Source organism: Diadema setosum, chromosome 2 (genome assembly GCF_964275005.1).
Source record: "Diadema setosum chromosome 2, eeDiaSeto1, whole genome shotgun sequence".
Lineage (NCBI taxonomy): Eukaryota > Metazoa > Echinodermata > Echinoidea > Diadematoida > Diadematidae > Diadema > Diadema setosum.
In genome coordinates, this window is record NC_092686.1 from 13,262,296 (window position 1) to 13,287,923 (window position 25,628).

Consider the following 25,628-nt stretch of genomic DNA (forward strand, 5'->3'; position numbering starts at 1 on the left):
ATCAAGATGTCGCTATTCCCGGCAGTCACACGAGCTGGACGGCGTATTTCTACCGTAAGTATCCAAATGTCATGCTCCAAAAGTCCAGGGCTAGCTTCATTTGATTCTATGAAACTATGTACAAGTTTTCTTTGACCTACTGTCTCTTACATTCCCACGGCTCCAATGCTCCTGTCGTCGTCTTATGCACGTTACCTTGCAAGTTGCATGTTGGTCTGGTTATGTCGACTCATTTTCAATCACACAGTGTACCGTACAGACTGACTGCTTGAAATATCTCGCCGGCCCGGCTACGTAGACCGGGGGCCCAGAAGATTTATTCAGCTGAAAAGGGTCACACTTTTTAATAGTCTCATCATATAGGGATGTGTCCAAGGGTCAATAAAATGCATTGCTGGCAAGTCACATCCTGTACCGTAAGCCTAGGGACCACAAAAAGGGACCCCGAAAAGTGGATTTATTCAGCCGAAGGGGGTCACGGACAAAAGTTGGTGGATGTTGTTCCTTTGGGTGTACTTATCATGAAAACAGCAATGCCAGCTATTTTATCCTGTACGGGGCCCCAGACAGTAGCCCCAAAGGGCCCCAGAAATATGGTGTTATTCAGCTGAAAAGGGTCACGGCTAATTTCTTTTGCAATGATAGTAGTTCCAATCAGAGATATCCAAAACACCAATGCCAGCTATTTTATCCTGTACGGGGCCCTAGACAGTAGCCCCAAAGGGCCCCACCCCCCATAGGCCTACGTACAAACACACACAAACATTGATTTTATTCAGTTGAAAAGAGTCACGGCTAATTTCTTTTGCAATTGAAGTAGTTCCCATCAGAGATATTCAAAACACCAATACCAGCTATTTTATCCTGTACGGGGCCCCAGACAGTAGCCCCAAAGTGCCCCACCCCCCATAGGCCTACGTACAAACACACACAAACATTGATTTTATTCAGTTGAAAAGAGTCACGGCTAATTTCTTTTGCAATTGAAGTAGTTCCCATCAGAGATATTCAAAACACCAATACCAGCTATTTTATCCTGTACGGGGCCCCAGACAGTAGCCCCAAAGTGCCCCACCCCCATAGGCCATACGTACAAACACACACAAACACTGATTTCATTCGTGCAGCTGAGAAGAGTCACGGCTAATTTCATTTGCAATGGAAGGAGTACCCATCAGAGATATCAAAAACACCAAAGTCAGCTATGTTATCCAGTACGGGGCCCCGGACAGTAGCCCCAAAGGAGCCCCCCCCCCCCCCCCCCCGACACACACACCCACACGAGTTTCATTCAGCTGAAAAGAGTCACGGCTAATTTCTTTTGCAATGGAAGTAGTACCCATCAGAGATATCCAAAATACCAAAGCCACCTATTTTATCCTGCACGGGGCCCCAGTCAGTAGCCCCAAATTGCTCCCTCCCCCCCCCCCCCACACACACACATTGATTTTGTTCAGCTGAAAGGGTCATGGCTACTTTCTTTTGCAATTGGTAGTAGGCATACTCATCAGAGATATCCAAAACACTAAAGCCAGTTATTTTATCCTGTACGGGGTCCCAGACAGTAGCCCCGAAGTGCACCCCCCAACACACACACACACACACACACACACACACACACACACACACACACACACACACACACACACGCACACACACACACACACATTAGTTTCATTCAGCCAAAATGGGTCAAGGCTAATTTCTTTTGCAATGGAAGTATACCCATCAGAGATATCCAAAGCACCAAAGCCAGTTATTTTATCCTGAACGGGGCCCCAGACAGTAGCCCCAAAGTGCCCCCCTCTCTCCACACACACACACACACACACACACACACACACACACACACACACACACACACTAGTTTCATTCAGCTGAAAAGGGTCACGGCTAATTTCTTTTGCAATGGAAGTGGTACCCATCAGAGATATCCAAAATACCAAAGCCAGTTATTTTATCCTGTATGGGGCCCCGCACAGTATAGCCCCAAACACGGGTAATTTCTTTTGCACTGGAAGAAGTACCTATCAGAGATATTCAACACACCAAGGCTAGTTATTTCATCCTGCACAGAGCCCTAGACAGTAGCTCCACAGTGTCCCATCCATTATACATGTACTGTGAATCAGCTGAAAATGGTCTTACAAATTCTTTTGTAACGTTAATATCAGGGCCTACTGAACAGAGATATCACAAACACTAAAGCAAGTCATCTTATCCTGAATACGGGGTCCCATAGGTTACAGTAGCAAAACACTCAAGAAATTTGCAAAGGAAGCATACTTCTGTATAGTGCACAACCAAGATGACCATATTACGAAAACCAGTCATTTCATCTTGTACTGGGCCCAGGTTACAGTAGCTATAAAGTGCCCCTCCCCCACATAATTATTATGACATCATTCCTTAGCTGAAAAGAGTCATAGTTGTTTTTCTTTTACAATCGAAGTAGGCCTTAGTTTACATCATAGATACCCAAAACATCAAAGCCAGTTAGGTTTTCCCAGCCAATTTCGCACTTTTGTTGGTTCATTAATTTTGATAGAAGGTTCGAATTCGTAAAATGGGTATTCAAATTGGCTGGTACCCTACGTTCATTCAAATTCGCCTTGACTTGCCGAAAAGTGTATTTCAGTCATTAAATTTCGCGAAAGACAGTCAAATTCCAAACGTGTTCATTCAAATTCAAATCATGCTATTTCTTTGTTTCAGATCTTTTTAACATGTCTTTCTATGTGTGTTTTCGTTTCACCTATAAATTCCTGTTATAAAGCAGTAAAAGTGTCATATTTCTTATCTAGTATAACTGGATTTGGTTGTTCTGTAACCAGACTGGTAACGCTCCTTCTCTTTCATATACATGTCATTATAGGCCTATACGTGTACCAGTAATGCAGCTTAACTTCATTTTTTATAGTCATGACAGCACAATATATACAGACGTATATCTCTAGAAGACATAGAAAGAATTATAAAAAAAAACAACAACAAACATTTGAGGATCATAACCATGACTTCTTGTTACTGGCCGACCGCTCGTAATAAAGCGCTCGTAACGGCCAGATAATTTGTGGCTTCTTACTTCTTTGGATTCAAAAAGCACGTTAAAAAATGGTGTCAAAGTCTCTTAAACGAATACGAAAACATGAAATGCTATGATGCTTACAAAACAATAACTACGACGAAAGAAAATAAGGAAAGAGGCCAAGCATGAACATATCTGTTTAATTGACTGCAGAACATGTTAAATTAGATGGCCAGAAATCAATTTGAATGAACGAGCGCAGCATGTAATCACGTGACTATATCATTATGAATTTATGAATGAACGGATAGTGGAATGGTACTTGTCTTATGTATGGATTTTAGTTGAAAAAGTGTTATTTAGAATAAGGTTAGAGGTAATGTGAATGTTTCAAATAAATTTGAACGAAGAGATTAATATGACATTGAACTACCATGTCATCTAGGCGAAATTTTTGCTAAATTTAATTCAACATTAAAGAATTCGATTAAAAGAGGTGCGATATTGGCCCGGATACAGGGCCCTTGACAGGTATAGCCCCAAGGTATTCCCACCCCATATGAATTAATTGTTTTTAGGTGAAAACAGTCATGTGTGCCTATTTCCTTGGCAGTGGAATTAACAGCTGAGATACGTAAAACACAAACCCATCCAGTTAAGGGCCCCCAGCCAGTAGCTGGAAAGTGCTCCCGTATTATTTTGTTCTAAGTGAAAAGAATCATTGCTATAATTTCTTTTGCAATGGAAGTAGTACTCAAGGAGGTATCAAAAACACCGAAACCAGTTATATAGCTGTACGGGCCCACGCAGTGTTCCTAAAGTGTCCCCACATGTAATTCCACTATCAAGATCTGCATCCCGATCTATTCAATCTGTCAGATCGGGAGAGAGCGGCAAAAGTGTACGGGGACCGGGAGCATCGTAGCAGCAGCGTTTGGGTGATGGGGTTGGATCTGGCAATTTTACAGATCGGGAAGAAATTTTGAACTGGTTCAAAATTTCTTCCTCATCTCCCCATCAAGATTGACCTATTTTGAATCGTAGCTCAAACGGGGAGAGAGCAGTGACAGTGTAAATACCGCGGGATGGGCGTAACAATTCCAGGTTTTTCTGACCGTAGTAACAGCGGCACAAGAACGGGAAATATAGTCTAAACTAGACACCGACGACATGGTCCCGCTGCTACGCCGCTTTCTTGATCAAAGCACGACCTTCCCGCTTTAACGACGCTCTCAATAGTTCTCTACTCTCGTATAAAATCAAGGCCTGTTCCTACGACGCTTCATTCCTGCTTCGATAACGCTGTTGGCCGCTTTAGCTTCGCTGTTCCTACGCTTTCCCGGACTCAATTATGCACGTCTTCCGCTCTCGCCGCTCTAAAATCGAACGTATGGCCGATACGCTGGAAAATGTTTGCCAGAACAGCAAAACTGATGATGATGAGGAGGACGCGTTGTCGTTGTCGCGAAAATGAAGACGAAGGAGCGCATATCTAAGAAGAAGAGATGCACACAACAAAGAGAATAAAGCAAAACACTTTGGAGCTACTGTACGGGACCCCGTGCAGGATAAGATATCTGACTTTGGTATTTTGATATCCGATGGATACTACTTCCATTGCAAAAGAAATTAGCCGTGACCCTTTTCGGCTGAATGAAACCAATATATATGTGTGTGTGTGTGTGTGTGTGTGTGTGTGTGTGTGTGTGTGTGTGTAGGGGGCACTTTGGGGCTACTGTCTGGGGCCCCGTACAGGATGAAATAACTGGCTTTAGTGCTTTGGATATTATTCTCTGATGAGTACTACTTCCGATTGCAAAGAAAGTAGCCGTGACCCTTTTCAGCTGAATAAAATCAATGTGTGTGTGTGTGGGAGGGGGGGGGGGGGGAGGGGAGGGGGAGGGGTAAGGGGGCAATTTGGGGCTACTATCTGGGGCTACTGTCTGGGGCCCCATGCAGGATAAAATAACTGGCTTTGGTATTTTGGATTTCTCTGATGGGTACTAATTCCATTGCAAAAGAAATTAGCCGTGACCCTTTTTCAGGTGAATGAAACCAATATATATATGTGTGTGTGTGTGTGTGTGTGTGTGTGTGTGTGTGTGTGTGTGTGTGTGTAGGGGGCACTTTGGGGCTACTGTCTGGGGCCCCGTACAGGATGAAATAACTGGCTTTAGTGCTTTGGATATTATTCTCTGATGAGTACTACTTCCGATTGCAAAAGTAGCCGTGACCCTTTTCAGCTGAATAAAATCAATGTGTGTGTGTGTGGGAGGGGGGGGGAGGGGAGGGGGAGGGGGTAGGGGGCAATTTGGGGCTACTATCTGGGGCTACTGTCTGGGGCCCCATGCAGGATAAAATAACTGGCTTTGGTATTTTGGATTTCTCTGATGGGTACTAATTCCATTGCAAAAGAAATTAGCCGTGACCCTTTTTCAGGTGAATGAAACTATTGTGTGAGTATGTGTGTTGGGGGGGGGGGGCACTTTGGGGCTACTGTCTAGGGCCCCGTACAGGACAAAATAACTGGCTTTGGTGTTTTGTATGTCTCTGATGGGTACTACTTCCATTGCAAATGATATTAGCCGTTACTCTTATCAGCTGAATAAAGTCAATGTGTGTGTGTGTTTGTACGTAGGCTTATAGGGGGTGGAGCACTTTGGGGCAACTGTCTGGGGCCCCGTGCAGGATAAAATAGCTGGCTTTGGTGTTTTGGATATCTCTGATTGGTATTCCTTCCATTGCAAAAGAAATTAGCCCTGACTCTTTTTAATTGAATAAAATCAATGTTTGTGTGTGTTTATACGTAGGCCTATGGGGGGTGGGGCCCTTTGGGGCTACTGTCTAGGGCCCGTACAGGATAAAATAGCTGGCATTGGTGTTTTGGATATCTCTGATGGGAACTACTTCCATTGCAAAGAAATTAGCCGTGACCCTTTTCAGCTGAATAACACCATATTTCTGGGGCCCTTTGGGGGCTACTGTCTGGGGCCCCGTACAGGATAAAATAGCTGGCATTGCTGTTTTCATGATAAGTACACCCAAAGGAACAATATCCACCAACTTTTGTCCGTGACCCCCTTCGGCTGAATAAATCCATTTTTCGGGGTCCCTTTTTGTGGTCCCTAGGCTTACGGTACAGGATGTGACTTGCCAGCAATTCATTTTATTGACCCTTGGCCACATCCTTACATGATGAGACCATCAAAAAGTGTGACCCTTTTCAGCTGAATAAATGCTCTGGGCCCCCGGTCTAACGCTACACTACACTTGTCACTAGCCGCACGTACCGGCTCGGGCTGGCTTGTGCAATTGTGTTGTGTGTGCGTGTGCATTTCCAGTGCACAGTGGGGGCTTAGAGTGTCATGTTTGTGAGGCTGTAGTCCTTCGTAAAATTCTAGATTCTGATCTCAAACTTGTATTATTGCCAAGAATTATAGATAGACTTTTTGTACGAATTATTGTCTTTTGAATATGTGCCTCTCGAAAAAGCATCATTATTGGCAAAGTAGAATCTAGGCCTGATATGGCTAGTCTATAACAGGATGAATATGCCAGCTCTTATCATTTTCTATTCTAACAACCAACAACTCTACCGTCTACGAGACTACGTTATTAAAGTACGTACAAGTAGAACAGTAGAAGAACTTCGAAGTAAGGCAGGGATCTAGAAACGGTCTAGAAGTTCGTAGAACCCAGTAAAAGTGTAACTTCTATTTCTAAAGAGTCTAAACGTCGAACGTCTAACGTTCACAACGTTAGGTTCTACCTAGTACAAATCATTCTGAACCTGGCAGTCTTGTCCGTAGTCTAGGGCCTACTGGCAGTATATAAATGGCCCTACTGCTGTTTCCACATCGGTAAATCTGAATTCATTTATAGACTGTCACCATTTCACGACTCCACTGTTCTAATTCTAATGAGCCGAAGTCCAGTCCATTTCTAATGACCAAGTTTGACTTTTAGTTTACACCTCCTGTGTAGACCCCCTAGTTACAATGTGATCTTAAAAAATAAAAAAATAAAAAAAATACAGTTGATCCTTTCTACAGGTCACCAGCATTGATATTGTTCCACATCAGATCAGAATATAAAATGTTTTTTAGGTGGTCTAACATTACAGTCTCTTGGAAACAAAAAATGTCTAAATTTACTCTTACAATGTACTGCTAACACTGGTTAGAGACATACAGTTGAACCTCTCGTATGCGGACAAGTCGGGACCGGGCTCATCCGGATAAGGGATTTGGCCGGATACGGGAGACTCAATGAGCATATACACGTACATATACATACACATGTACTGATGTAGTGAATTGTAGTACCACATGTAGTAATGTGTATACTGCAACCTTTCGTTGTTACATTTGGGAATGTTTGGGGATGTTAAAATGTCTGAAGGTAAGCAGTTTGGAAGGAAATTTGATGTAATGTATGTTAATCATGTTCGAAGTATGTGTGTTTGTGTAGGAGTTCTCAAGGAGTTAGGAATCCCCCTTTCCTCCCGTAATTATTAAAACAAAAATCACGGCGAGATTGCGTCTGTAGAATAGAGAGATCCAGATAAAGGGAGGCCGGATAAGAGAGGTTCAACTGTATTGCGATATTGGTTCCAAAATTTGACTGCTTGCGCCAAAATTTGACCACACTCGAAAAGGATACAGCAAGCAGTCAAATGTCGCAGGTCAAATTTTGGATGGCTGACTTTACAGAAGCTGGTCTGACACACTTGACAACTACAACGCATTTACAGGATGCCTTTATGATTACTTTTCCCATTTTCCCTGTCAATGTTTGACCAGATCACATGAGATGCAAAGGCATGCCATCGTGGTCACAATGCATGACACAGAGCTACCAAGTCTCGCGCATTCTTCGTGAGACTCAAGTATTTAGGGTCCGTCTCATGATCTCACGCATGGCACCCATTTTTCTCACGCATCGGGAGCATAGCTTAAAGGATTAAAGTGAGAGTTGCAATTGAAGGCATATTTCCCTTTTGTCTTTCAAAATAAGTAAAAAAATGATCACTGAAGTATGCACCAGCTTGTGCCATTAAGAGCTAAAAATTGAAAAAGCTCCCTACCGTGGGAGGGTGAACACCCCCCTCCCACACCCTCCCCTCGCTCAGTCACTTTGCCCACTCGCTTACGCCCATGCATGCGTGCTGAGACGCTGAGTCATGAAAATCTCACTCATAACAACTTTTTGAACTTGGCATCTACTGTATGCATGACAACATATTTATGAATATATTGGAAGAGAGAACAAAGGCCTACAGGCTACACTGTACATGTAGTTACCCAGCCCCTCCTACTTTGTACTGTAATTGGTGTCATGATATGTCATAGATATCACTACAAGAACGACATGGTAGCTAGTTTTTTTCTAATAGAAAACATCATCACCAAACACTACTTAATGTGACCTGCTACAACAAAAGGATCCAAAAGTCTGGGGAGGAAACTTTTCTGAAAATGGCATGACATTATTTCCTTATTTCACATATAACACAACTCATAAATGTACTCGGTTGCAGAGATATTGATGATTTTATTAGTGCATGTCAAGTGGTTTAGGAAATCAGCGTTTCGAGAAAACCGCCTTCAAAGTTGACCTTCCGACGCTATCGTGATCAAGGGAAAGCAAGACAGTTTTCATCGTTCGACAATAGAAGGTACGCTCCTAACAACCTCCGCAATGTTCATTCAAGCTTAGCGCCAGTGGTCTACACACGACCAACCAGTAACAAGGATGCCACGCACTGACCAATAAGATCACTCCCTCGTAGCTAGGGCGGAGTCTAGCTGTGGCGCTAAATCCAAATCTTTGGAAATGTTTCTGTTACGTTGAAAGTCGGAAATTCGAGGCCCAGAAAAACGCTGATATCTTGCCTTTACTTTGATCATTTAGCTTCGAAATTTCTGTAGATGATAGGCAAAACATCGGACTACAAAATTATGCCAAAAACAGAAATTCGATTGTTTTGACCAATTTTGATGATGTGACTTCAAACTTGTTTTTCTCGGCTCAGCCGTCAGCGACTTTAGGATCCTTTTGCTGTAGCGGGTCACAAATGCAGATTGTCGGATGCCAATTGAAGGCATCCTTGAACTCTTTCTATGCCAATTGGTGTTTACTGATCTGCACTTAGACACTTTGTGTACTCGTACGCATTGTATGAAAGTGAAAACAGTAATTGTGACTCAACAAACTTAATACAGTAGTTCTTCTCATAGTCACAGCACATATTTGTGACCCGCGACAACGGTTTCAGGCAAAAGTCGCAAGAGCAAATTCCCTCCTAGGCGGGGTACAAAGATTTTGACCATTATTTTTGTCGATTTAGGTTTTTTGCAGAAATCGAATCTTTGATATGTTTTCTACATCTACACTAAATTTCATAGCATAAGACTAAGTTTTTCCTATCGAAAATGGAATTTTAAACACCCTATGTTGGATCGCACTCGTCAGTTTCGAGCTTCTTTCGAACGCCGCGCCAATATCCCCAGTGTTGCTACGGCGTACGGTCTCGCATGCGATTGGCTGGTGCGTCGCTTACATTTACATAATTCGGCTTTCGGAGACAGTTGCAGCGTGTGGGGAATGCTTTGTCCACGCGTGCACGATTACATGCTCCATTGTTCTTGCTAGGTTTATACGCTCGCTCTGTAGTGCGTGCTCTTCGTTTGGCTTTCTGTCCAAAGCATTCTACCGCAATGTTCGACAACGGAAGTGAAACAAAAATCGTGTAGCATGGCATAATCGTGTGAAAAGAAAACTAAATATTCTCAAATTTGTCTACTTGTACATGTATTAAAGATTATGACAGCAGACTGACTCAATGGAAGGCAGATAAGAGGAAAGGAGCGGTCACATGTGACCAATTACATTCAAATACTACACGTCAAAAACGCACCAAACTAACGAGCCGTGTTTTTTTTTTTTTTAATTCAAGCATGACCCTTGCCAGCACTAACAATTCTGTTTTCAAAAGGGTCGCCAATGATAAAGACAAATCAACCACAATGAAAACGCGATTTGTAAATGTGTGGATTCGCCACCGCTCCTGTTACATATGCACACAGTCATGGCGTGTGGATGTCATTGCGTAATACGTGCACCATACACGTCATGTACATGTAACACCATACGTGCAATTATCGTATTCGCCATCTTGAAAGACGTAATGGTAAACAAACCCGAGCGAAATGCATTGTTTTTCGGCTCCATACGCTGAGCCCCGAGGAAGGTGCCCGGGAAATTTGACTCTCTCAGTGAGCCAATCAGAAGGCGATGTGGTTGCTAGAGGCGGGGCTTAACATCGATTGGCACCATCGTACGGATGGGTGATTCTCCCCTCGCATCGCCGCTCGGACATTGTCTTTGAGAAGGAGGTGAATCTTCAAAGCCTGTTTTCTCGCAATTTTGTCAGGCTAACAACTTAAAAAGTGTATTTTATTTCTCTTTCTATGCCCACTTATGGTGTCGAAGAATACAAGTGTTTTATATCAATGCAAAGCTTAGGAAATGGGCAATGTGATTCAGTGAAAAAATGAATTTTCAAAATTCCCAACTTTTGCCTGAAACCGTTGTCGCCGGTCACATTTGTAGACTGTTGTATTGTGGCACCCTAGAAAGTGATATGTACATGTATACACGCTTGTACATTTTACGCCACATTGGCAGGTCAACAATGTCCACAAGCTGTCGAGGTGTGTGGCCCCATCCTGGACCCACCACCGGAGGCACATGTCCCTGTCAGAAGCTGTTGAGGAGCAGGATCTGGTCGTGATTGGGTCTGGACCTGGCGGCTACGTGGCTGCCATCAAGGCAGCACAGCTGGGACTAAAAGTGAGTTGCTCCTCCCTCATGCTGTGTTTTCAGAGAAATAACTGCTTCTTTGGAAACCGACTACGATGATCAAATTAACCCGTTGAGGACGAGTCCAGAGTATACAGGGGCAAGTGTCTATTGGAATGGGTGTTGTAGGAAAGTCAGTCTGTCCTCAATGGGTTAATGATTCTTGCATAGAGTTGTTTTTATCACAACTGATTGAATCATTAATTTGAGTAAATATGCAGTACCCACTTTTGCAAGGGAATCAAGGAATATCAAAGAACTATCACTGGCTATTAAGTGGAAGCACAGCAGTCTCATTGATGTGATGCTTGTCTCGCAATCAGGTCATGGGTTAGAATCCCACCCAAGTATGTATGCCCATGATTTCCTACTCTTACTCTAAACACTGAATAATCAGTGTTTAAAAACTTCAATATGTACATAATCAGTTGCAAAGGAAATATGATGGTTTTGATGTGTGGACTGACATTGCCAGTCTTACTTGTATGTTATTGTAGTAAATAATTTGTACATCTGTTGTGAAGCTTTAAAGAAATCGTAGTAAGGCATGATAAGCTACAACTATATTTAACTTGATTTTTTTTTTCATGTATGGGTGATTTTCAGAGTTTCATGTACATTGTATTTTTCATGTTACAAAATTACAAGCATGTAAATTGTGTTGATTGATTGAACAGTTACATGATGTACATGTACTCCATGCAATACTCAGCTTAATATGTATACATGTACTTTAGATGGGACATTGTCTAACAAATACATTAAACACCAGCTATTTTACTTCAAAGAATACCTGCCACTGATTGCAAAATGTTATTTGAAACTTCTTTTTAAAGATTTGAACAACTTGTATACATTTCTATATTTTTGTCCAGATTTGTAAGTCTTTTGGTACATTAAGTTGTAGAAAGCATTCTAAATTGGGAACATGGTATATGCATGTGTACAACATGTAGATACATCTACAGTCAGAGTAAGGAAAGGGTATTTTGACCTGTGACTTGCTCTCACGTTTTCACAGACAACATGTGTGGAGAAAAATGACACCCTTGGAGGTACCTGTCTCAATGTGGGCTGTATCCCATCCAAGGCATTGCTCAATAACTCACACCTCTACCACATGGCCACATCCAAGGACTTCAAGAACAGAGGCATTGATGGTGGGTATAGTATAGCTTCTGCATTTTGTACTTTGTACATGGTATGTATAAGTCATGTAACACTCAAGTCTGATCAGTGAAGTTTGGATTTATTTCAGGCATTACTTAAGCCTGGAAAACATGATTGACTGTTAAAAACACTGTACAACATGGTTTACAGTCCCTTAGAGGGACAGTTTTACCATTGGTAGCAGTGATTTTAACCCATTGAGGACGAGTCCCGAGAATACTCGGGCAGGTGTCTATGGGAAATGCGTGTTGTAGCAAAATCAGTCCGTCCTCAACGGGTTAAAAATGTTCAAGTAATCACATTTGAGGCAGATGTGTAGGTCAGCTGTATCCCAAAATATCCTACAATATAAAAATTTTGCAATAAAATTTAAAATATAAGGAGATATCACTATTTTTCTCATTAAACAATAACTGTAGATGGTTTAGTCTAGAAACACTTTTATTATAACTTTTGTTTACATTTTGCATAATAATCAACATTGACTATACGGATTCAAATTTTTACATTGGTTGTTTCTATCCCTAAGGCTAACTCACATTTTAGAACTATTTTGAAGCACTTAAGCTGGGTTTTTGTTTCATCTGCAAATGGTAAATAATGCCTTTAAGACATACAATATCGTCTGTTGAGAATGATAAGGGCGTTAAGTTGCCACAAAACCCATAGTGTTCAAGACCTCTTAACGCCCTTCTCATTCTCAACAGACGAATTGTAGTTACTGGTATCATATGTTATGGTTTTTAAAGGCTCTAAGCAACGATGCACACTAGCACTGGTCCCGACAGCCCAGGACCAGTAACAATCACTGTCTGACCAGTAACTTTTTCAGGAATGGACTAGTAAAATAACGGAAAAACTATCTGTCGGAACCGTTGAAAAATGGGTTAGTGTGCAGCCCTGCTCTAAGGTAAGGAGAGAACACCACTTTGATATGTAAATGATAAATAATGCAATGGTTAAAACAACACTTCTGTCCTGTTTTCTACTGCAGTTGGAGAGGTGAAGCTAAATTTACCGCAGATGATGGGACAGAAGTCTGACGCAGTTAAAGCGCTGACGAACGGTATTGCACATCTCTTCAAGCAGAATACCGTAAGTCACACTGGATTGTCCTTGGACTTCAGAAGTAGTAGGGAAGTTATGGAGGGTATCAGCCAATGCAAGACTGGCAGCATCTAAGCATCATCAAAGTGGATAAATTACTTTTTCATGACACCGATTATTCTTGACAAAAAAAAAAATAGGCTGTATGGGGTTGCTTAATGTACATTTCTGTCTGTTTCTTGTATATCTGGAACCAATGGTAATAAGAGATGAGAGCAGATGTACAATGTATGATGTACATGTGTAGGTCCTGTGCTAAGCTTACAGTGGCCTTGTAATACAGCCATGCATTGAAAGAAAAAACAATATGATAAAGTGTTAACTTTGATTTTCCTGAAGTATTCATTTCTGTCTGACAGGGACAGTCTAATGATCACATGTGCTCATTCAAATGCCACCCCCCCCCCCCCTCCCCCATAATCACAACTGGAATTCACGTGGAGAGCACAGCGATACCCAGCATTGTGTAGTCTACTATTATCAAACAACATCCAAATGCACAGTGATGTAGAGAGGCACTGGAAGTATCCAGTGTTCTGTCACAGAGACGGACCCCAGCTGAGCAATCGATCCTACACTACTTAATGGTCTTGCCATGGTGTTGGAGGAAGGCAAGTACCGTATAAGCTGTTATTTTCACGAGGGTTTCATTTTTTTGAATTTCGTGAATCACAGTTGGACCGCAAATTTAATCACGCGAAAATGTCACCATGCACTAAGGTAAAATTTTGTAATAATGCGCTATGAAGGCCTCTGTGCCAATTCGCGAAAATGTCTGTGACCACCTCATTCGCGAAAATATCTGTACACAAAAAATAACAACGTATACAGTAGATGACAAGCCAGCCCAAACCTTTCCCCCTTCAGGTCACCAGGATCCAGGGGCATGGCAAGATCACAGGACCCAACGAGGTGGCAGTGCTGCACCCAGATGGCAAGATTAAGGAGGTGGTGAAGACGAAGAACATCTTAATTGCCACAGGCTCAGAAGTGACCCCCTTCCCAGGAATTGAGGTGAGTCCAGTGGACAGTCATGAGCCCATTTAAACCCAGACATAAGGGCTTGTATGACTCGTCTGTACTGTAGGCACTATTTGTCATGTTTTATGTATTCTGTAGTTGATGCATGTGCAAAAAGATCAATTTGTGTAAGATCAATTAGACTTTGTAATTTGTTTGTGGTGAGCATTTACTCTAGTATCCCTTTCGCATATAGCTTAAATATTTCGACGCTAGCAGTTGGGTCCATATACTGGCCATACGCAACGTGCATATGAATGAGATGATCTTTTACACCCACTTACAGCATTGGGAGTTCATGCATGGTCACACTTTTGGTGTTCTGTTGTACACTTCCAATAATGCACAGTTGCTTTGCATCAAGCTTTGGCAGAGCGTATATGCAGCAATTGCGTCTAATATTTTTCTTGAAAAGACATTTTGAAGGTGGTGCATACATTTGTACATGGCGTCATATGATTGATGCATAAATTATCATGTGTATTGCTTCCTCGTCTACCAGGTTGATGAGAAGACAGTGGTGTCATCGACGGGGGCTCTCTCCCTGGAGAGAGTACCAGATCACATGGTCCTCATCGGTGGGGGCGTCATTGGCTTAGAACTGGTAAGGACAGCGGTGCCTTCATGGAAAGTCCATTGTTGCTAATGTATCACTGCATCATGTACAAAAGCTATCAATCAATCAAACTCCCCATTACCAGGTAATTGCAACTGATTGACAAATTGCCCTACATTGATGGAAATAAGCATCGACTTAATCAGTGTTTTAGTAGTAGCCATGACAAAAGAAATTGACAAATTGCCCTACATCAGTGGAAATAATCACTGAATTTATCAGTGGTTTAGTAGTAGCCCTGACAAAAGAAATCTCCATTAATTTTCCTGTATTCTGATTTGAATTTGTGAGCTTTATAGAATTATGCATTGAGGTATCCACCATGATTCACTATTAAAGTATAAAATAGAGTAAGTATCTGAGAAAGATGTTTTCTTTGTCCTCTCCTGCTGACACAACAATCGATGCAAATGACAGAATTCACCCATTTTTAGTGATTTCAGAGAAGAAATCTTTACAAAAGTTTGTTTACTGATCAGTGGGAGATTTACAGAGGTAATGAGAATGTCAACATTTATTTGCATGTGGGAATTTGCTGCTCAGTGAAAACATGATACTTTGATGTTCATTACTTTAACTTTTCCCTTTTCGTTGTGTACTATAAAATTCAATATGAAAAAGCAGTTTAAACATGGAGTAGAGTTTCATTTTATGATCTAAGAGATGAGAAGAAAATATAGGAGATGCCTGAATAGATATTCATTGATTCATATAGATATAGATTTATGGTCACTTATGACTCACCATTTGTTGTAAAAAATGACTGGATTTGTGTGCTGTTATTATCATTATTGTTTCCTCCCATGCCAGGGTTCAGTATGGCAGCGACTGGGGGCAAAAGTCACAGCAGTTGAGTTTCTGGGTCACATAGGTGGAGTTGGAATTGACATGGAGATGGCGTGAGTAAATGACTTTGTTCCAATTCCAGAACCAATCTTTTCCTAATCCGAAGTGGCCCTCTCTCTTTGAGGTTGCATTGTCCTTTACAGTATTGGGCTGTGCTCTCTCTTTGGCTACTTAATGATCCAGTAGTGTGGGGATACCACGGAGTGGGAAGGATAGACACTCAGCTCGGATATCTTTGAGAATCCTTGTCATGAATTGTGTATAGCTTTATCACTGATCTCTATGGAAGTACACACACAGCCAAAGAATCATGATTAGCGTCAACTGACCGATGAGCATATTACGCTTCGATGCACATATTAACTGACGGGCGCTATACATGTACGTGGCTTTTGACTGTACCCCAATGGGCAGTGAGTGAAAATCGATTCGATCGGGCCACCCATGTATCCCCATGCTACCGGGTCATTCAGAATGCCCAAGAATGTATTGACAGTGTCCGTAATATATAACCAGGGTTTGAAATAAGTTGGACAGAGTCACCAGAGAGAAAATTTGCAATTCTAAATCAAACATCTCATATTGTCATGTAGTCATTATCATTGTATAATTATGTTGATGTTGGCATGCTGATAATGTATCCAGAGTTAAGGGCAGAAATGCAAGAGCAGTGCATGATAATGTTGGGTACTGTGCACAAAGTGCAAAAGCTGCATTGTTATTGTGATGATGCTGTGAGAAAGGTTGCCATGGAAAATTAAAGTTTACATTATTTGTTCTTTGAGTATTGGGGCCAACCAACATAATTCGTCAGATCATAACTTGGCTGTCACGAACATCAGATGATATCTTGGCTGTCACGAACATACTGAATGATCTTAGTCCTAGGAATGGAGTAGCTACAGTGGACTCCCATTATAACGAAGTTTTCGGGACCGGCAGTTTTCTTTCGTTATATCAAAATTTTGTTATAACTGAATAGATAAACAGTTGTAATACATAGAGTGGATAATGTTGTGGCATGAATTTTCACTTCGTTTTAAACCAGAATTTCATTATAACCATGTTCGTTTTAATGGGAGTGCACTGTATTTTGGGCAGGTAATAAGTCCCCCAACAGTATTGTAGACCCTTAGATTGAATGTTTTTTTCCAGAATCCCTCCTCTACAAGTCATCACCTAGAAATGTTTTCAAAGTGACTTCAGCAGTTCAGAGTTCAGTCACACCATTTCTCTTCATACCACACCTGTGATGTCTTGTCAGTGAGGATTTCACACACACTTATGAGATGAAAAGAAATGGATGAAAGGTGAAATAGATGATCTTTTTACACTGTGTAGGAAGAACTTTCAGAGGATTCTCTCCAAGCAAGGCATCAAGTTCATGCTCAACACCAAAGTGATGTCAGCGTCACGCTCCGGCGATGACATTATGGTGTCTGTGGAGTCTGTCAAGGACCCAAGCAAGAAGGAGGAACTGGTCTGCGACACATTACTCGTCTGCATTGGGCGTCGGCCTTACACCAGCAACCTTGGTCTTGAGGTTAGAGAATATTCGTCTCCCTTCTTTTCTCAAGAAAAGCAGAGTTTTGTTTGTAAAGCTGCCCAAGGGCTTCCTGAAAACTACAGTATTCATTTATGTCTAGATATAAGACTGTATAGAAATCTCCCTGATTTGGGGAATTTTTTTTTTGCCCATCGAGTGACATGTTACAAATGAGAATTTCCTTGTCAGCTCTTTGCAATTGTCTTGCCTTTGGTACATGTATGTTAATGTTGGCAGCCCTGATTTTGAGTGACTTTAGTTTGAATTTGAGAGTTCCTGGGTAGTTCCCAATCAGATTAGTATTCAGCAGTCATAAAGCTAGTGTGCTATTGCACAAGTGCTTGTGTCAAATTTCAGTATTGTATTTTGCATTGCATCAAAGTTCTTTGGATGATGCACTGTATTATGTGACTTGACAAAATGTGAATTATGTGTGAGGATATCTTTCCTTTAAAGAAGTGAATGCATGCAGAGAAACATTTGGCTGTTTGTCTTTGAAGTTGACTAAAGGCAGTTTCAAAGAAGTTCGGGAGAGTCTTAATCTCACATCACCAGTTTACCACCTGCAATCTCTATTGTTAGTACATGTACAAAGTAGTAATACCGGCAGAGACATACATTAATTACTCTGAAGGCCCCTGAAAGGTGTCATGAGCATCCCTTCGGTTATGAAGTACAATGCTGGCAATTGCTTTCATTTTTTATTAGCTCACCTGAGCCAAAGGCTCAAGTGAGCTATTGTGATTGCCCTTCGTCCGGCGTCCGGCGTGCGTCGTGCGTCGTCCGTCGTCCGTCGTCCGTCGTGCGTAAACTTTTTACATTTTTATCTTCTTCTTGAAAACCCCAAGACCGATTTTCATCAAACTTGGCAGGTAGCATCCCTAGGGGGTTAGGAACTCAATTTGTTAAAATGGGCACCATGCCCCACCCAGGGAGCCCCCAGGGGGGCCCAAACCCCCCAAAATTAAGGAATCTTTAAAAATATTTTTCTCTAGAACCAGAAGTGATAGAACTAAGTTAATACTATGAGTTAGTACATTGATGACTGTAGTTTCAAGTTTGTTCATGGCAGAATCAGGGGTGCCCCCCTTGGGACCCAGGGGAGGGGGGTGAGGAGGGGTCCTAATGGGGCCTAAATTATACATTTTCATCTTCTTCTTGAGAACCCCATGACTAATTTTCACCAAACTTGGCAGGTAGCATCCCTAGGGGGTTAGGATCTCAATTTGTTAAAATGGGCACCATGCCGCACCCAGGGGCCCCGGGGGGCCAAACCCCCCAAAATGAAGGAATCTTTAAAAATCTTCTCTAGAATCAGAAGTTATAGAGCTAAGATATGTAATACTATGAGTGAGTACATTAATGACTGTAGTTTCAAGTTTGTTCATAGCAAATCCAGGGGTGCCCCTCTTGGGGGCAGGGGGGGGGGGGGTTGGGAAGGTCCAAATGGGGGCCTGAATTGTACATTTTCATCTTCTTCCTGAAAACCTCATGATGGATTTTCGTCAAACTTGGCAGGTAGCATCCCTAGGGGGTCAGGATCTCAATTTATCAAAATGGGCACCATGCCCCACCCAGAGGGCCCCAGGGGGCCCCCAATCCCCCCAAATTAAGGAATCTTTAAAAATTTTGGCCCTTATTGTACATTTTCATCTTCTACTTGAGAAGCCTGGTCAAATTTTAGTAGAGCTGTGAATAATTTAGATTAGTGACTGCGTGAAAGGTGAACCTGCGATACTCGGGTGAGCGCTAGACCCGCAGGTCTCTTGTTCCTGAACCTACTGGGTGGGTGATCTGAAATTCTGCACATTGTTATAACTCCTTCGAGAGTCATCTTCAGATGAACATAAAAGTTTGGAGCTGGTGAAGGGAGCACTTCGAACTTGGCTGCACTGTCTAACATTGCTAGTGTTTCATTATGCCATCAATGAGATTGTAAATTCCAGTATTGCTACTATTTCATCATGTCTTCATGTTGCACAAAAGAAGAAAAAGAAAAAGAAATGCTTTTGTGGGTTATTCATGTTGTCTTTTATGCTTTTGATTTCCAGGAGTTGGGAATTTCCCTGGATGAGAGGGGTAGGATACCTGTGAACACCCGCTTTGCCACATCAGTACCAAGGTATGTAGCCAAAGTGGTGGAGGAAGGGAGAAAGATGCCATTGCTTTCATTTCTTTCTCTTCTCCCCCCCCCCTCCTTCCCTACCCATCCTTATCTCTGTCTCTATCCTATCTCTACCACACATCCCCATTAAGCCTGATAGCTCTTTTACATCATGCAGAGGATATTTCTTTGGAAAATATAGCTGGTTCAGAAGATAAAGAGAATGCTGTAATCTTCTGTAATGTCATTCTGTGTGGTGTAGTTATGGTTGTGTACTTCCTTGTGGTCCTTTTGACAAAAAGAAAAAAAAAGGAAAAAGAAAAGGAAATTCACCCACTACGATATACATATGTACATGTGTACCGTGTTATGTAAAAGGAATGTGCCATATTGTAGTGTTGTGTATTAAAACAATCATTCGTTATCTTGTATTATCTATGTATATAGAATGGTGTGTTATTTGTGATTGGTTTAGGCAATATGTGCAAGCGTTTGTCCTTCTATGGAAAGCAAGAAGTGCAATGACCTTTCTTTGATGAAATAGAGAATATGAAAGTCAACCTCATGCATCTTAGAAGTTAACAGCTATAGTGCAGAGAGGTGCCAAGTCTTCGTGATTTAGCAGGAAACTACCTGAAATACGAAATCTCTCTCCTTATCTTGACAAAGGAGTATCGGATGCCTCCTGATGTGGGAATAAGTTTTGCCTGTTGAGATGTATGTAACATATTTGTATCTCCCTAAAAACTTTCCAGAATCTCCTGGATTGTGATACGTGAATGAATATTGATAGCCCTGTTAGCAAGGAAAAAACCCTAAGCTCAGGCTGTGCCAGATACTATGTGTAAAAACTCATGCTGGTGAGCATAGTTTACTATTCAAATTTTGTGGACCAATCAGCGTGCTCATGATCATCCTCAGTGTCAATTTTAAAAAGAATCTCTAAAAGTTTCTGCGTTCTTCTTGACTTTGCCATCAAGACAAGTTTACCTTGTAAAAAGGCCTGACTGCTCATTGATCAGTTTGATCGGAAATGCACTCTTCAAAAACTGCTTTATTAGTACAAACAAACCTCAAATGTGTGGTCATTTTCTTTCCCCTTCCTCTTCAGCGTGTTTGCCATTGGTGACTGCATCCATGGGCCCATGCTTGCCCACAAAGCCGAGGACGAGGGCATCATCGCAGTGGAAGGCATTGCTGGTGGGCCAGTCCACATTGACTACAACTGTGTGCCGTCCGTCATCTACACACACCCCGAGGTCGCCTGGGTGGGCAAGACGGAGGAGCAGCTGAAGGAAGAAGGCATCAAGTACAAAGTGGGCAAGTTCCCCTTTGCCGCCAACAGCAGGGCCAAGACAAATGGTGAGGAGGGCAGTCAACCCAGGAAGGGGGGGGGGGGGGGCATTTCATCAAGCATGTTGTCAAATTTTTTTTTTTTTGACAAATTGTTTTAAGCTGCTGAAATCCTTACTTCTGATTGGCTGAGAGCAAATTTGTCTTTGTCAGAAAAAAAAAAATCTGACAAAACACTCGATGAAATGCCCCCCAGGCGACTAGAGGTTAAACTTTCATGGGGTGCATGGACATCCCTGAGCTGCAATATAAATGAGATCAAGCTACAACCCACTTACATGCCATGAATGTGAGTGTGGATTTAATACGAGTATGAATTTTAGGTTTTTCTTCTGCTCATTGGTTGTAACACAGTGAAATGAACTGTTAGCTATATTGAATGAATAGGTCTGTTTTGGATTGATGCTAGGGAAAAGGGATGTTGAACAAAGTGGTTTTGAAAAGTAGGTATCAGGCAGTATGTGTTTTTGACTGTTATTTCAATCTTTAAATCCTTTCTGTGCTTTTTTCCCCATTTGATGTGCAAGCTTGAGGGCTTTCTTCATCAATAGACAAAGATGTCTGGAAACTAATTGCCCGTGAAAAGGGATTACCTAATCTCCTTTATCCCTATTGTGTCACCATGGCCTCCCTGTTGGATTATTGAGGCACACTGCTACACCTGAGTGGGTTTGCTAACTTACAAATTAGTTAAGTTTGGATGGATTACTGGCTGCTGATGAAAGAGCCTGAAAAGTTCAGCCGAGGGCATGGACACATAAAGGGTTAAAGGTCCAGTTTACCTTTGGGAGCTGTGACTTATAAAATGTTCAACATATCACATTTGATGCATATGTGTACAATGTAGGTCTGTTGTATCATAAAACATGCTACCATATAAAATTTTTGCAATAAAACCTAAAATATAAGGATATATTAGTATTTTTCTCATTAAACCGTAACTGTAGACGGTTTAGTCTGGATACATTTTTATCATAACTATTGTTCACATTTTGTGTATTTTGGCTTATTCTTAACATCGATTATACGGATTCAAATTTTCACAGTGGTTGTTTCTGTCCCTAACTCACGTTTTAGAACTATTTTAAAACACTAATGCTGGGTTTTTGTTTCTTCTGCAAATGGTAAATTATGCCTTTAAGTAAAGTCAGATGAGTACATCACTTGGGGAAAGGTGATTGCTCAAGTTCTTGACCTGTTGAAGACTAGTCCCGAGTATACTCAGCCAGATGTCTGGGAAGTGTGTGTTATAGCAACAGTAAATCAGTCCATCCTCAACGGGTTAAAATTCCCAAATGTGCCTGATAGATAATGTGAAAGTTGAATAGGGTCAGTTGTGGGTGACACAACATTTGCTGTTGCTACAGTTGCTCCAATGTTATTTTTTCCAAGTACATTGTACTTGGGATTAAGTTTAGTTTGATGTGAGGTTTAGGGTTAGGGTTATATATGCGGGTAGGTTTTATGTTTGGCTTTAGTGTGCTGATATTTCATTGGAGCAATTGTTGCAGGAGCAAATGTCACGGAACCCCATTGTGATACCCGTGCACTCATTTTAAGCTTTTATTTGTTTGCTTTCGTGGCCTTGCAGCTGATACCGATGGTCTGGTGAAGATGCTGAGTGATGCGGAGACAGATAGGATTCTGGGAGCACACATCATCGGTGCTGGAGCTGGTGAGATGATCAATGAGGCAGCACTGGCTATGGAGTATGGAGCGTCGTGCGAGGACGTGGCAAGGGTCTGCCATGCACATCCGGTGAGTATCTTTTCTGGTGTTTCTTCTTTATCGCTTTCTCATCTCATCTCCTCTTTTGGTGATAGCACTGATCAAGAGAGAGCCTCAGAAATGCAGATTTGTGTATGATTAGTCTTTAACTTCTTGCATACCTTTCCATGGTCTTTTTATTTGTTGGCTGTTTATGTGAAAGCCATACTGGTATAGTCATTTTCATCATGATATGTGAAATGGAGATGATATCTGCTGTTTTATGTATTTGATTTGGTGGATACAGATATATCGTCGCTGGGGTGACAAGACCTCGTATCTCAAAAATGTCAAATTTTTTATTTTTTTTTTAGCTTAATGGTCAAATAATTGGTCAAGTGATGTCTTGGCCAAATCCTAACTGTCTTACTCCAAAAATGAAGCCACCATGACATGTCAAAGAGAAGGCTTTCCCATTCACTATAGTGCTTTGGCCGCCATGTTTTTTCGCTCTCCTGAACATTTGACAATTTTGAGATTCGAGGTTTTGTCACCCCAGCGACGATATAGTCATTCCTTTGTCACGCAAGTTCATTTGGCTGTTGTAGTGTTATTGCCAAAGATTCATGGTATCATGCATTTTTTTTTTTTTGGTCATTGTGAGTGAGCTGTATCATATTGCATCACATCATATGAAAACAAAACTGAAGGTTTAGATGTTATGGAAAGTTTCCACTGTGAGGACCATTGTGAGATATTCGTACGGAAAGCTTCTTTATCTATTTATTTGTGTGTGTGTGGCAGCAGATGATCTTTTTGAAAGAATATGCATGAATTGGAATACATATTGAATTTGGCTCTCTCTGTCATGTTCTCTTTACAGACCGTTTCCGAGGCATTCAGAGAGGCGAATATGGCAGCGTACATCGGGAAGGCGATAAACTTTTAATGCACCCCTGCAGAATATTGTATAAAGTACCCCATAGAGGAACTAGTATTTTATTTCTACATATATAAAAGAATGAGAAGGCAAAAAATGGGTCTGTTGTGAACCTTTGAAGCATTTAAGCAGATTCAACAAGCTTGTGCTTCTGTGCCAAGTGATAGATATATGCCTTTGAACCAGAAACAGTTTTCATAGTTTAATCCTTTCACTTTCCAGAGCAAAAAAAACCAAAACAAAACAAAACAAAATAAACAAGGGGGGGGGGGAGATATAAGTGTATAAGTATGTCATTGTGCCATTAAGTTTTCAGTTCCTTCAAAGCATGTTTCGTTTTTGTTTTGTCTTTATTCCAAGTACACATAAGTACAATCTAAGGCTCGATTTGCGTGTGTCTCGGGTGGTTACAATTCACATGCAGGGGCTCTTTACTTTTGTATGCGAGAGTCATGTAGGAGGCACTGCTGGAAGCCCCAAGGGTGTGGGGGTGGGACCAGGATGTCGGTGGATGCAGGGTACAGCAGGCACGCAACATCTGAAGCAGGCTCTGCAGAGAAGATGGTGCTGGTGACGGGAGAGAAGATTGCACGGATATGTTACTCAGATATCACTTGCATGTTGCAGTCTTTTGTGGAGAGAGCACCCTCACAGGGTGATGATGTGGCGTGCAGTGGCATCACTCTTGCCAAAGCAGCGCAAGCAAGTCCGTAACTGCGCGTGATGGTGACCGGTGAGCAAGCACCTGGTTGTGCAATTTGACGACTAAATGACAAAGTGATGTGCACTCTATCGTCAAGTTTTCAGTTTTGTGCATCCTTTCTGCTCACAGTTGATGGAAAATGGCGATGCTTGTATGACGCTGGAAATGTTGAGATTTCACATTCAAGCAGCCAGAGATGTACAAATAATAATGGCTGTTCCTCTGCAGCAAGCATCCAGTGTGTACAGTACGCGTGCAATGTCAGATTTTAATTTTTTTTTTTTCCATATCTGCTGCTGCTCTCCATCCCTCGACGTAATGATACATAAACCCATTGCCTACGGAAATGTTGTTAATCCTGCACAAGTAGTGTACGTGAATTTCAGAATCTCTTTGAAAATTGGTTAAATGATAATAATAATAATAAAAAAAAAGAAGCAAACGAACACGATATGTCCCATCAGCTGAGAAGCTTATCCGAGGTTCACGCTTTATCTTTCATATTATTTTATGATGCCCTTAATTCATGGGGACAGACTTCTACAATGTGTCTTTATATCTGTTCTCTGTGGGAGATCATGATAAGCTTGTAGGATGTTTCCAAGATGAAAGGTACGGACATGTTGCCATGAATGGAGCTACACGTACTTCAGATGAATGTGGATGCAAGGAGATGGTTTCACTCAAAACTCTTATTTTGCTACCACATGGTGGTGTGTATATGTGCCAATTCATAATTGATATACTGTATACGCTGAATATTTCGCGAGGTTTTTATTTTCGCGAATTTTGCAAATCAGGTGCTATTCGCGAAATTAAAGACACGCAAAAATATTGATTCTAATCCCGTTGTGAATCTGACGTGCGCATGTGCATTTCTCTGCTTGGTGCAGGACTCCACGATCGCGAATTCCCGATTCGCGAAAATTTAGACTCGCAAAATATATGGCGTAAACAGTAGCTTTACATTGCCCATTAATCATTAAGCCGAAGCTAATGGGACTGTGGAGAACAAGTGAATTAGGTAGCTGAATGACATGCCCTACTGACAATGTAAACTGCATTTGGCAACTGAAATGTTAAATGTTTGAGATGGGGGCCCAGCAGGCTCACCTGGCCCTACCTGGCCGGGACCTAGGTTCAAACTTTTTGAGACAGATTCGATTTCTTACATTTAAGAGAATTTTTACTTCGGTGCTGGCACTAATTTAATGTTGTTGAGGATCAGCCTTCAAACCAAGAGTATTGAGCATTCTCCCATGGTTTGGTGTCCCATAAATCTGTCACAAGCTTTTTTTTTATTCTTCCTCTCTCTATCCCTCACTATCTTTCTCTTATTGTTTTTCCTTCATGCTCTTTCTGTATTTCTTTCTTTCTCTCCTCTAGAAAAAAACATGAATGCGACAGCACACAGTTTCAGCGACATTTCTTCTTAACTGTCCATCGCCTGTGCTGAGTGCAAGGCCAATAAATGCAAGGCCACTGAATGCTGCCAGCATTTCTTTCTAGTCCTGCTTGTCTAGCTGTTTTCAGAAAGATTGTGATGGTTGTTGGTTTTACATTTTTTTTTGGGGGGGGGGTGGGGGGGGGGTGTGGGAGGGGAGCGACGGACTTCCGAGATACAC

General features: G+C 41.7%; 1 protein-coding gene across 1 annotated transcript; it reads left to right on the forward strand.

The window, feature by feature from the left end:
• LOC140246171 (dihydrolipoyl dehydrogenase, mitochondrial-like) lies at nucleotides 1–25,368 on the forward strand. The gene is made up of 12 exons (XM_072325610.1): nucleotides 1–54; nucleotides 10,718–10,882; nucleotides 11,913–12,051; nucleotides 13,056–13,156; nucleotides 14,036–14,182; nucleotides 14,691–14,792; nucleotides 15,615–15,703; nucleotides 16,992–17,193; nucleotides 19,248–19,318; nucleotides 20,412–20,662; nucleotides 22,245–22,411; nucleotides 23,244–25,368. Exons 1-12 carry the CDS (start codon nucleotides 7–9, stop codon nucleotides 23,307–23,309), a joined length of 1,548 nt encoding a protein of 515 aa, XP_072181711.1. The 5' UTR covers nucleotides 1–6; the 3' UTR covers nucleotides 23,310–25,368.
• Nucleotides 25,369–25,628: the final 260 nt, after the last annotated feature.

Coding starts and splice junctions, on each gene's coding strand:
- LOC140246171 (XM_072325610.1), top strand. CDS start 7: ATGTCGCTATTCCCGGCAGTCACACGAGCTGGACGGCGTATTTCTACC. Junction 14,793..15,614: donor GCGTCATTGGCTTAGAACTG/GTAAGGACAGCG, acceptor CTCCCATGCCAG/GGTTCAGTATGGCAGCGACT. Junction 22,412..23,243: donor GGGTCTGCCATGCACATCCG/GTGAGTATCTTT, acceptor TTCTCTTTACAG/ACCGTTTCCGAGGCATTCAG.